This window comes from Apteryx mantelli, chromosome 5 (genome assembly GCF_036417845.1).
Source record: "Apteryx mantelli isolate bAptMan1 chromosome 5, bAptMan1.hap1, whole genome shotgun sequence".
NCBI classification, from domain to species: Eukaryota; Metazoa; Chordata; class Aves; order Apterygiformes; family Apterygidae; genus Apteryx; species Apteryx mantelli.
In genome coordinates, this window is record NC_089982.1 from 84,601,085 (window position 1) to 84,614,258 (window position 13,174).

Genomic DNA, 13,174 nt, shown 5'->3' on the forward strand with positions numbered 1-13,174 from the left:
ATTTTCTACTCAGTTCTTCAACCATGCCCGACTGATCCAAATTAGGCAGATGTACTGTTACACCCCAGGTCATATTCCGTGGTAATCAACAGAGCGACATCTTTGCCGTGGGCTAAAGCTCATTTTGAGCAAGTTGGCTGAGCTCAACTGTTACTTGCCTGGCAATTCACCTGCCTTGCTGGCCACCGTGCTGGAAGGAATTGAAAGTCTGTCGTTAGCCTTCTGCAAGGGAAATGAAGCTTTCACAACGGTACTGTCCAGCCAGCGTGCTCTCCTACTTCCCCTAAAACATTTTAGCCAGTTGGTTCATTTCAACCAGCTTTTGGGGGTTTTCAGGATATTAAATTCCTAAAAGCTTAAAAAAAAAAAAAAAGGAAAAAAAAGGAATCAGGGAGCTGGGTAGAGGCAAAACACTCAGAACAATGCATTGCTGAAAGGAAACCTCCCATCTGAGCTAAGTAATCTGTTATGTTTGGCTTGTAGGATGGACAAGTCCCACAGCAAGCAGGATGGGCAATAGACACGTTCTTCGGAGGCAGCCAGAGCTTGTCTCGCCTCTTGCTGAGCTGGAAGTACGAGGGGGAGAAACTGGAGATATTTAGGAGACCAGGAGAGTGGTCACAGGGATCACAAGGCAGAAGCGGGTGCTATTGCAGCGCGTGGGCAGGGGAAAAGGTGTAAACACAGATCCGTAGGAAATCAGGTCTGATAGTCCCATTTGTATGAAAGAGCTCGTGTAAGCAGAGGAATGGTTGGGACTAGCTGAGTTCAGTTATCCGGTCTCCGGGTTTGGGCTTTGGATACTACCAGACACTTCTAAATTTGTGCACCTTCCCTAAAAGAGCAGCTCTGGAATAATTAGTCCCTTGAAAATTTCTTCTTAAAGCTGCTTTATAACCCCAAGTCTTGGGCCACATTACAAAGTATCCTGATGTTTTAGTACTGACATTCTCCTCATCCAGTTCAATTTCTGAAATTTAGGAGCCTTCTATTGATGAAAAGGGATCAAGAGAGAGCACAGAAGATAGATGATTTTTCAGGGAATAACCACTGAGGTAAGCACACATTCTAGAAATTACACAACATCTCACGGATACAATCTGCGGTGTAACGCACGGAAAAACACTCAAAAAAATGAGTGGCTTTATCCTGCCTTCATGCCCTCAACTGAGGAAATAGAAAAAAGACGAGGCATTTTCCCCTTAAAATGTAATCGGTAACACATTCCCATTTATAAAATTTCTGCTTGGAACAAATTAAAATAAATCTGCTCACTACAAGCTACAGGCACAAATCTTGATGCACGTTGAAATATCCCAGAAAATTCACACAGAAAGCTGGGGGCTACGCTTCCCTGGGGTGGCAATTATCTGACACAGGATTGTGCAGAACACCTTGGTCCTTGCCTCCAGAAGGATGTTGCAAAGCCACCACACAACTTGCTCAAACCCCAAAGAGAGCATGAAGCTCATTCCTGCTTCTTAGCCAGTAGCACTCAAGTCCGTAACACACAAAGCAGCTTTGAAAGAACTGCTTGCCTTCCTCACTGAGGAAAGCATTTAAAAGTATTTCAGTCGCACAGTTTCTGTTTTTCTGGGTCACTTCTGCTAATGCACCCTCATACATAGACTTTACAAGTCTTTAATTGTAAAGCACACTGTAAAATTGTATAATTAGAATTCAACTTTATAGTTTTGCACAACGGTTGCAAATTTTTTTTGGTCCGTTTGGTCCCCCCCCAAAAAAAAAAAGTTTGCAAACAGAGGCTGAGAATTCTCCATCCTTCAAGACAGGCAAACTTGGCTGGACAAGGTCCTGAGCAACCCGCTCTAACCAGACCCGCTTCGAGCGGGACGACAGACCAGACTACTTCCACAGCTCCTTTCCAGCCTATACTGCTCTGTGATTCCATGACAACCAAATTTTGCCTGCCAGACACCATGCTGGCTGCCCTGAAAATTTCTGCTGCTATTAGGTACAACTCCTTTCTTCACATATCCACCCTTAAATTGGTCCCAGACAAACTAGGGGCCAACTTTAAAGGCTACGTTTGTCAACATATCAAACTGGCCAAATAATTTTTCACTGCACAGCAGTAGCAGACAAGCGACTGGATCCCCGAACAGGAAATTGCTTTCATTTTGCCCTAAACTCTGACTGCAGGTGGTCCTTGCTGCTGCATGTGTGTTTAGACATTTGGAGCAGGAGTTCTTTCACTTCTGCAAAGCACCTGGGTGAACAAAGCTGGGATCTTTAGCTGAAATCACTCAGTATTACTATAATTCAAACTAAACGAAGCAACAAAAACACAAAGAAAAGATGTATACAATGGTAATGAAAGACAAAGGGAGTTTTTCCTCAGCACAGAACTTAAAAAAAAGAAAAGCAATGTGTAGCAAAAGCAAAAAGTTACAAAGACAAATTTGGTTCAAAATTTCCATCTACAAATTACAACTAATCCCACCTGTCGTTCTTCTTCAAGACGTATTCTCTCCTCTTCTTTCCGCCTTTCCTCCTCTCTCTTTGACTCAAGTTTTTTCCGTTCTTCTCGCTCTGCTTCTTCAGCCTAAAAAAAGAAAAAGCAAGCCAAGACTTATTCTTCCTGAATATATACAATTTTTAATTTCATACTGTGATACCGTGGGGGGTTTTCTTACTATCTTCCTGGATGCATGTTCAGAAAGAATAAAGAAACAAACCAATTAAAAAAGTCGTTACTAATTAACTTCTTTCCCCTAGAACCTTAGAATATTTAACATTGTGAGAAGTTTATAAATTACCCCTCTGAAGACTCTTTCTCAATAAGGTTTTTCAAGCTTGGTATGTGCATATGAGCTTATTACTATAGCGATACTATAAAACGCCATGACACAATATTACTTTTCTCCTCACTTGAAATTTAGTTAAAATGGTCTTGGGGGGTGGGAGGGACAGCGAGAAGGGGCAAAATACAAGCAATGTAAACCTCTGCAAATACATTTAAACTTTAGGGATTAACCTGGGCAGAACCTCATTAAAAAAAAAAAAAAAGTATTTGTACAGGTCTCTTCATTTTACTATTTTTACCAAAACTAGCAGAGAGAGACTGTTGCAAAGCAGGAAAAAATTAAAAAGAGTATTTAATGTATTGTTTACAGATCTTTTTTAAATTGTTTCTTCAGTCTCTTAAGTATACTTAAATTTGAATATATTAAGAATATATTAAGACAACAAGCAGAAGACATTCTTACAGAGGATTTGTGGCTTTGAACGTTTGAGCACAAAAGGCCTAACCAAGGAATTTATCTGTCTAAAAGGGAAAATAACAATCAGCATTTTTAAAATGAAACAAAGGATTCCTCGCTCCACCAACCAGTGCTTATCTAGCTTCATTCAGTTTTGCTCAGATTTTCCACAGAAATCAAGGCTAATTACATAGAATGACTATGGAAAGTTATGACAAAATGGTTAAAATACAGAGTGAGTGAGAAAAGGATTGTAATGGAAGTCTATATATAAAATCATGTTTGTTTGTATCGACCGCCCTGCCAGAGGGCACGCTACTGCGGTATAAAGCAGAGCCGTTTGCCCTGCATTTAAACCTCAGGCTACGTTAAAATTCAGGATGGGATTTCCTGGCTTTATTTGGACCCTCTACACATTAGAAACTTTAGTAGTTTTACTAAACCACTCTTTTTTATAAGATGTGTCACGTCCACTTCGCACTCCAGGTTCCGTTATGCAAAGCCTGTTTCAGAGTCGCATCTACTTCTTGCAAGCCCATGTCCCAAGTTGCAGAAAAATACCAAGTTTGGGGGGGGGGGGGGGGAGTCTAACTACTAAAAGGAATTAAAGTATAACACTGCAGTCATCCATAAGCATTTTGCTTCCCTGGAATTAACAGCAACTTGCTGGACAAAACTGAAAATGCAGCAGTATTTAAATGGGTAATTTTACACACAGATTTAAGAAACTGAGTAACTGAAAAGCTACAGTATGCTTGCTCTGTCTGCTTAGTCTGCTTTAAGGACCAAACTCCAACCAAAATATGACTGTATCACAGATTTCAGTGGATTACAGGGTCTGTTTTTCACCTTTCTCCCAATCAAGAAAGCAGTAAACACTGCTAACCATGGACAAACCCATACAAAATCTTCCTACTTTGAGAGCACACGAAACACTACTCGGAGCTGCCCACGGTTGCGGCTGCAGACCCAGCACTGTAACAGCCGCCTGCTCTGCGTCCACTGCAACCGGCCTCTGGAAACAGCTTGTCAGCTCCAAGACTTGTGTGATGCAGCAGCAGAGACCGCAGGGCATGGTTTTCATATACCTCAGGCAAAATAAAAGCTTACACTAAGCTAAACTAATGCCACGTGTGCTTGAGTGTACTTTTAAGGGGAGACAGGGTACAGAGATTAAGCTGCAAGTTAGTGGAAACAGCCCATAAAGATCATTAAAGAGTTTAAGCCCTCTTTCCTCCCCACGAGGATCCCAGAGAACACAACTGAAAGGCGGCAAGCGAGGGAACGACACTTTCCATGACACTCTGGGGATGAGGCACAAAAGGCTGAACTAACGTTTTTGAAACAAAAACAAAGCTGCTGTAATGACCACACGGCTTTTGCCTCTCTCGGGTGTCAGTCATCACCTGTTCTTTGCTGACTGCTGCTATTCAGGCTCTGCTCTGGGTTTTATACGTGGCAGGAAATGCTTACCTCTCTCTGTGCTTTTCTGGCTTGTTTCTCTTCTAATTTCCTCTGTTTCTTTGCTCCGATTTTCCCAGACACCTGAATTTCTGGCACCTCCTCACCACCATCTTCCTCTGCAACATTGTGTTAAAGAGTAAACAAAGAGACCTTTAAATCATCTGTGAAAAGTCCGCTCGAGAAACGTCACTGTTTCCAAAGAAAGAAGCAGCAGATGAAAAGGACGCGCACATACGCTTTGGACAAGACCTAATAGATGGAAAAAGGCAAAAAAAAAAAAAAAAAAAAATCACAGGGGATTGCCAAAGCCGCAAAGTAAAAGTAACAAGGCAAGCACACACAGTGCAATGAGGTCAGAAATAAAAATCTATTTCATCTTTTGAAGGAAAGCTTTTCATAAACATTTCCTGCTTTCCACAATTAGGAATATACCTTCATATATATATATATATATATATATATATATATATATATATAGTGACAATCGTTACTCATTACTGCATTTTTACTACTTAACACCCAGGTGGAGAGACTTTTTTCCCAGTTACCTTTAAGCTTAGCACAACAGACATCCTTTTTAAGACTGGAATTCAGAGGGGTACTATTCATCCCCTAGTTCTAGCCTCATGTACCTACCATTACCCTATATAGCCAACCTTTAAGGGAGGAAAAAAAATCCCTGTAATGCAAATCACAGGCTTGATTTTTTTTTTATACTTTAAAAGCACAACAAATCTGTGTGTCATTCACTGTTGTATGACTTACCTGGTTGCTTATAAAGATGATTTGTGCAGGTCTGGAATATGAAAGTGTCCTATGCTCAAACGGTGTGCAAATGTATGTGTATATCTGTTCGCCCAGAGGCTAACACAAAAGGGCTTTTAAAGACTGCCCCCCCCTTTTGATACAGCATGAATCACTCTATTCACTAATCTAAATTAGTCCTTGATCCTACAACATAAGTACTGTGGGACTGACCTTAACACTCTAGGAGAGATCATCAGCTCCACGAAACTCTCCATGACATAGAGATCCATGCCTTCAAACCAGATGGCAGGACCACAATGCAAGATCTTCACTATGTGGGTCCCCGTATCACGTGAAGTCATTTATATTTTGAGCATCCGCAGTGCTGTTATTCATGATGCTGACTTTAGATCTATCTACACACTAGAAGTCAGCTGGGTGATCTGAAGAACAGCACGGCCAGCTCCCGTGATCCTTCCTGATACTCAGTGTTTATTTGGGGAGGGCAGGAGAAGAGCGTGCAGGGGAAGTTCTTCCTCAGAGCCAAGTGATTATTTCAAGCTTTAGACTGCATCGCTGAAGGAAAAAAGAAAAAAAAAAATCCCCACTCACATCACCCGAGAGCCCTCAGTTTTCAAGAGACAAAGGCTAACAAGAAGAAAAAGCCCCTCGTGTTTTTAAAGCCAATTTCATGAGGGCCTCCAAGAGTTGAACCTGGAGACAACTGTCACGGTCACAAGAGCTGGTCGGGTAGTCCTACAAAACACACCCTCCTGCCAGTGAATTCTCCCCAGGGAGCGTGGCTCCCTTTTTTGGTTACCCGAAGAAGCTGCTGTTAAGGAAATATAAGGACGAACGATACTCACCCTTCTTTTATATGTAGAATTAGGTTTGAAACACTTTTGTTTTACTAATTCCAATACACAGTATGGTACTATGGTTAAGCCACCGAGACGCATCATCAGAAATAAACGTAATTGAGAGCTGTGTAGGTGGCTCTGAAATAATTCAACTGTTTTCAGGATATGGAAGTTAATATGAGGCAGGCTTGCTAGCTTGGGCTTCAGAGAAACACCAATATCTGATTACTGAGATGATCAAAAGGGTTCCCCCGTCCTCCCCCACAATAGGGACATTCAAGACTCTACAAAGTGGCTTCTGCAATTTTACTGAACCTTAAAATAAATATATATATTTTAAATACTGGGTCAAGGGGAGTTCCAAACACAACAGGTGAGCAACCAAGCATTAGAAGTTATTACTCCTCATTCACAGTTCAATACGAGGATTGTTCTTTAGAAAATTATTTCTGGAAAACACCACTAAGATACAAAACACTATATATGACGCTATTCAACCTGAATTCCTGAGTGCTTCTCAGATTTTATCTATATTAAAAGTACCTGAGCGAGAGGTCAGACAGAAGTCTAGCAAGGCTTTTAAAACAATTTTTTCCGGGCCTGGATTAAACATGCCTTTGTTCAGTAACACTTTTCTTTCCTTCACTTTGAAGCATCTGATGTGATCCCGTAAGTCCCACTTCCTCAAAGCTTTTTCTAGCGCACGCAGTTACTTATAACAAAAGACAGACACTGATGCGTTTTTAAGCCCATGATTCAGCAGATCATTAAAGGTTAACAACGTGCTAAACCTGGCTGCAATTAATACGTGCTAAATAAACTTGAATACGCTGACAAGAATATGAGCGCACGGTAAAAGGGTTTGCTGAATCAATTAGTTGTTATAGCGGAAGAAGAGCTGCACCAAAAGCAAAGTGGATGCTGCACACAGCGAGTTTTTATTTTTTTTTTTAAACATAAAGAGGCTATAGTTTCATCAGCTTCTACTGATCACTTTTCACATACTTATGGCTGCCAACACTAGTAGACCTGACAGGGGTCAGTCCCCGAGAATGCGCGCTCCATCTGCACACGTGCTTCAGATCTGATGCAAGACACATTCAGTTAATCGTGCTCACATGTTTTGCAAGCTGTTTATCACCACCCAAAGCACTAGGGTTGGCCGGCCGGCGTATAGACTCGGTTGGGAAAGCTAACAACATAAGGCAATGTCATGCAGTTGAAGCTGAAGAAGTATTTTTGTTTGAAGGCTAATCTTCCATGGTGCTCTATACAGTTCATCTGATGTCTTCAAACGTGGTAGTTCCGGGATATACGGAGGGGTGGTAGCAGAGGAGGAAATAAGAGAGTGGTAAGTACTCCAAACCTGATGCAAGCAGTTTTTCAGTAATGCCTTTCCCTAACTCTCATGGTGCCACAGGACAAAAAAACCCACCCTGCTCCCACTTCACGATACAGTGCTGACAAGGAACCTCAAGGCACACAGGAACTTCTTCGCCTGAACTGCTTGGATATGACGTGTGGGGACCCCTTCTAATCACAGTCACAACCCTATCAAGCTGTTCAGTACAGCTATACAATCATTTCCAGAGCTTGCAAAGCATTCCCACTAGGCTCCAGATCCAAGAGACAGGCAGCAGAAATGGTTTGACTTAGAGGGATGCTTTCGCACCACTTTTAACATTTCTTGCTTTGCACGAAGGTGAGTTTTACTCAGCTAGCCAGCTGAGAGGTAGTTTCAGGGAATCCTAGCTTTTCCTTAATGTTTCAAATGTATCAAGAGGCAGGACAAGAGGGAACAGAGTTAATGGTCACACAGGAGATGTTTAAATCTCTCAAAATCCTCATGGTACATTTAAAAAAATTCTCCAAATATCAACAGAAAAGAAAATGTACTGGAGTACTGATGTTCTCTATCAGGACAGGAATTTACTGGATAGCATGCACAGAATATACAAAGGCTCCAAATGAAACAAAAAGAACACATATTTTTTGGTTGCTTTGAGACCTACATCAGAGGTTCTGTCTTGTCTCTTAGTGAAATTTGAAACCGAAGCAAATGGATTCCCACCCACGAAAAAGGACTCGAGCAGCACACGTGGCTACGCACACAACGTTCTTCAGGCACTGCGTGCTGTTTTATTTACGATCTATACAGCACCTAACAAAAGGAGCAAGAGAGGGGTGAAGATGCCAGGCTTACTGCAAAGCAAACAGTTCTTGCTGAAAGCAGAAGACATATGCGTGTAATTAACATTGAATAGATGTATGACATCAGCCACTGGAAAGGAATCGGTCCACCATATGGAAAGGTGTGGGCATTCATGAGTAACAGAGCACTGCAGTGGTACAGTCATAACAAGCTTTTTTTTTTTTTTTAATAAAACTATTTGGTAGCTATTCAGTGTAGGAACAAAATGAGACATCAACTTAATCTGTAGCCACAAAAATCAACCTACACCTAGGACAGAAAAAGGACACTAAATAAAGGACATTAGCCCCTTTCAGGAGAAGTCAAACCACTCGAAGTTCTCTTGAATACAGCCATATGGCATAACTGAGAAACCACACACCTACCTCTTCTACACACCATCTGTGCTTGAAATGTCTCAAGGGCAGACACATATTGCGGATACCTTGATAATATTAATGTCGCTTTCTATATGAATAGTAGCAAGTCAAAATTAACTTTTGATTCACTAGTTAGGATATTAATAGTCATGGAGACAAAGCTTAACTGCACTAGAAAGGTTTTCCTACTGATTAAGCATTACACTTATTTCAGTTACTACATCAATATAGTTCTATTACCACCTGTTTCACAGGAACACCAAGAGACCACGCAAGTGTTTATAAGTTTACCAGACCTTTCAGCACATCAATACTTCCAGACCTTTCAGCACATCAGAGTACGGGGAGATGCAATATTACATCAGAGGCAGATTGACTGCTCAGGAAAAAATGATGCCTCTTACTTCAGTACATTTCAGCAAAAACACATTATTCCCATTAAACTGTACACGATATTCACTACCGAATGGGGATAAAAGCTAAAATTATTACTATGAATATTAATTTTTTCCCCAAACATATACAAAATGTTCATGCAAGATCTTTTCAGATGCAAGTTATGAACGCTAGGTTTAAATGCTACACAAGCCAATACTGGGCATTTTAGCATGCCCAATTATTATATTCTTGGAGCTTCTAAAGACTATTTTGGTTTTGTGCTTTCTTCTTCAACAGTGATTCATACAAGGGAAAACAAGATTCTGATCTCCAAATCATGTCAAGCAAAAAAAGAAAGGAACTTGGGATTTAATTTATGTCGGACTTTTAAAATACCCTGATCCTATTTTATTTTACAAGCTAGAGGCTACTCTGGGTAGCGCTGAACAGCCTGTCAAAAGCTGCTGGCTTTATCATTATCGATTCTATGGAAATAAAGTCATTTAAATTTAACCCAGTTTTCACTGTACTGTGTGTTGCTGCACCTGTGCTGAGATGCACAGGGCTAGCAGTTCAAAGAAGAGGTTGAGATATTTAACCTTTTTGAGTCATACTGTTGCCAAAAGTAGAGAAGCTGCAGTTTGCTGCAGCTAGGAATAAAGGTTGACAACAAAACCAGATTATTTCTTTAATGCAATCTGTATTTTGGGGTGGGGGGGGTTAAAAAATGAAAACATAATCAAACCACACAAAATCCCAGTTTTTACAGCACAGGAAAGAACTGAACAAATCAGATAGGTCATTTGCGTGTAGGATGTGGAATTGAGACCCTTTCAAAAATAAGCCCTTGAAGCGTTTCCCTAGGACCATGTACTGGGCTGCTTAGGCTCTCCGGGCATTTCTCTCTCTCCGGCCGTTTCTGCTTGCTTCTTCCTCAGTCTAGCTCAGCCTCACCCACAATACCCACCAAAGCCTTCCACCCACAGGGTTGCCCAGTGGTCTCTGTTTTGCTTGATGGTTTGGAGATCGCTATCAGTTCTTAGAGAAGTTTGTTTCTTTATAACTGCTCTAAATCACGGTGCAGCGACGCCCACCAGTTTCAACAGACAAGTATTCAAAGGACAAGTTTTTTCCCTCCATGGACAACAGCAAGTTTTTGGTCTAAGGTATAACTCAGGGTGACAGAAAACCTGGACTGAAAAACCTGTGTCCCACTCACCGGCTGACTGAACAGCCCTGGATAAGGCACTTCACATGTGGACGTCCGCTTCTCTCCCTCTGCAAGTTCTTTACATTGTATGCCGAGGCAGAGGGGTTCTCTCATGACATGTTTGTAGAAATCACTGTCAGAAATAATGTATAACAATTCTTCAAGCAAAGAAGAATTTGCCTCAGATCACCATCCTCATTATTCTTACTACAGAAGGATCAAGAGGGCCCAACCATACCCACCGTTATTAAGTTTCTTGATATGAATTTACAGTTCCCAAATCTTTAGGCAAACATTGGACTGGCTGGGTAACTTTCTACTCCAAAAAGAAAAAAAAAAAAAAAAAAGAAGCAGCATCAAGAGAAGCATCTACTTCACTGCTGAGCTCTCTCCAGTGCTTAAGGCACAGCAAGCAACTTCGGAAGTACAAGCTCAACCTGAGAACTGGACAACCACTTTTTCTGCGCACAACCAGCAACAAATAAAAGCTCTTGACTAAGCCTCCTTATATGCACCCAAAGACAACCAGAGTCCAAGTAGATGCACTCAGAGCATCAGTCAGGCAAAACCAAGAGCTGATAATGACCTCCTCAGTCCACAAATGAAAAGGCTCTGGAATTGGGAAATGGCTAAGGTTATTTATTGACACTGCTCCAAGCTATGACCTATCCAGAACCTGACTCCAATTTATCCCCTTCCCCCTCATCCTTCCACTGCTTGGTTTGGCCTCTTCTACCCCAAATGATTAATGCCCCAAATCCCCACATATTCATGCCTTATAACAAGCTTATTTCTGTCTTTGCTGTAGCTAACCCCATAAAGCCACTTCTGGCTGGGTTAGATTTGAATTATGATCCAACAGAGCTAATTAAGTCTGTTAGCTGGGATATCAGAAGCAACCTAACCACCTGAACACAGAGCTCTCCTTCCAGACCCGCTCCCCCAGGGAAAGGCATAAGCACCATACTAAGATGTGCAAAGCAAATGTCCTCCAAGGAACACAGACCTGAACAACAGTTGCCTCAATTGCATTGGGCTGCATGAAAGACAGCAGTGCTACGACAAGGATTAAGATGGGCAACATCAACTAACCGAACGCATTTTTCTAAGCTGGCCTGGAAGTCCCGTTGGTGGAACACGATTCAGTGGTTTCGCTCATTTTGAGAATCACTTTGTCACCAGAGAAAAATATGTTACCAGCAAACTTTGGTCATAGCAGTCTATTATTAGATGTCGATACTCTCATAAGAGATGACCTCCTTTGAGTACTCAACTAACCACTGAAAAACATTACTCAGCCAAACCGAGCCAGTGTAGGCACCTGGCTAGCGAGCCTGCCCCCACAGCACAGCGCAGCCCACATGGAACTCATGAATAAGGAACCTATATTTGCAGTGTGGGTTACCATTCTAGTAGGAAACTCGAGGCATTTCGTGCTTTGACCTTTATTTTTTGTCTTTGCCAACCTGCAAGTAGTTCAGATGTCCTATCCCAACCCACCCGAGCTATAGGAAGAAATTACAACTTGACTTAGCTGCACTTGCTAAGTGGAGATTTGAATCTTCAAAACAATCATTTATTATCCTTGTTTATACTAAATGTCTCCTCCTTCCCCATACTTGCAAGTAAGAAAGATTTAAGATTTCAACTAGTTGACTATGAGCACTTGCCAAGATGAAAAATTTAGCTGGCTATACAAAAGTGCCAGCTAAAAGCTACCAAGAATTCTGATCTTGGAACCACAGAGTTACTTTTTTTTTTTTTGGTATTCTACAAGAGATTTTAATACTGGCACAATACAGCAACTTAGCACAGGCAGCAGAAGCTATGGGCTACTAATTTTATCTTTGAAGCTTTCTCATTTTGGAATTGAAATCTGATTGTTAGATGGAAAATAGAAAACCCTCATGCTTAACCACAACTCCAAAGCCTGCAAGAGTTACTTTGAGCCCGTTTCCTAAAGTCAGCAGAACTGGCTCTCGGCAGGCAGAATACTTTGGTGATAATAAGAGTTCCTACCTGACTCCACTTCTAGGCCCATCAGTGTAATACATGGACCAGGCATCCTCATGCTCTTCCTGACTTCAGCGCTAGAAATCTTGCAGTGATGGGTTTGGTGTTACGCCTGCTCTAATCTGTGGGAGAAGTCAGAGTGGCATAGAATAGGATCAGACAGCTTTGTCCAAAGCTAAATGCAGGCCCAGAGTGGGAACTCTGCACACAGAACAAAAAGTTACTTTAACAACAACAAAGAGTGACAAATCCATTTCAGTTGCGGGTGTTCAGAAGGCTTCCAAAGCAGAACATTTACGCTAGACTAGACTGAAGAAAGCAGACTCTCTTGCTCTCAATGTTTCTCTCCGCACTGCCAAGTAACAGCTCCTGACCTGGTGTCCCAGTTGGTTCTGAATCACTATGATTGTACATCAGCGCATGTATTCTGGGCTCTCTTTTCAAGCCAGTCAACTAATTTTTATAACACAAAACTCTGCTGTGGTGCTGGGCATAGCTCGCTATTATAACTGGAGGTGATAATTAACAAAACTGCACCATAGCGGAATGGCACAGAGAAAATGAACCTGGCCCTGCATGAGGGAGACAAGTCCAAGAAGTGTTTCCATGCCAGCCTCGGCTCTGCACAGTCCTTGAAGGCCTTAGAGCCTGTAATATGCCACATACCCTCAACACTGGGCCCCAAAACATGTAATATATATCCTAGT

At 41.6% G+C, this 13,174-nt stretch overlaps 1 protein-coding gene across 1 annotated transcript in view; it reads right to left on the reverse strand.

Moving 5' to 3' along the window:
- The window catches only part of DDRGK1 (DDRGK domain containing 1), a 41,418-nt gene that overhangs the window by 19,458 nt on the left and 8,786 nt on the right, over window positions 1-13,174 (reverse strand). Inside the window, exons 3-4 of the mRNA XM_067298401.1 lie at window positions 4,698-4,804; window positions 2,465-2,566 (exon numbers count right to left, since the gene is read on the reverse strand). Coding sequence (XP_067154502.1) covers window positions 2,465-2,566; window positions 4,698-4,804 — 209 coding nt within the window. The remainder of the gene's footprint in view (window positions 1-2,464; window positions 2,567-4,697; window positions 4,805-13,174) is intronic.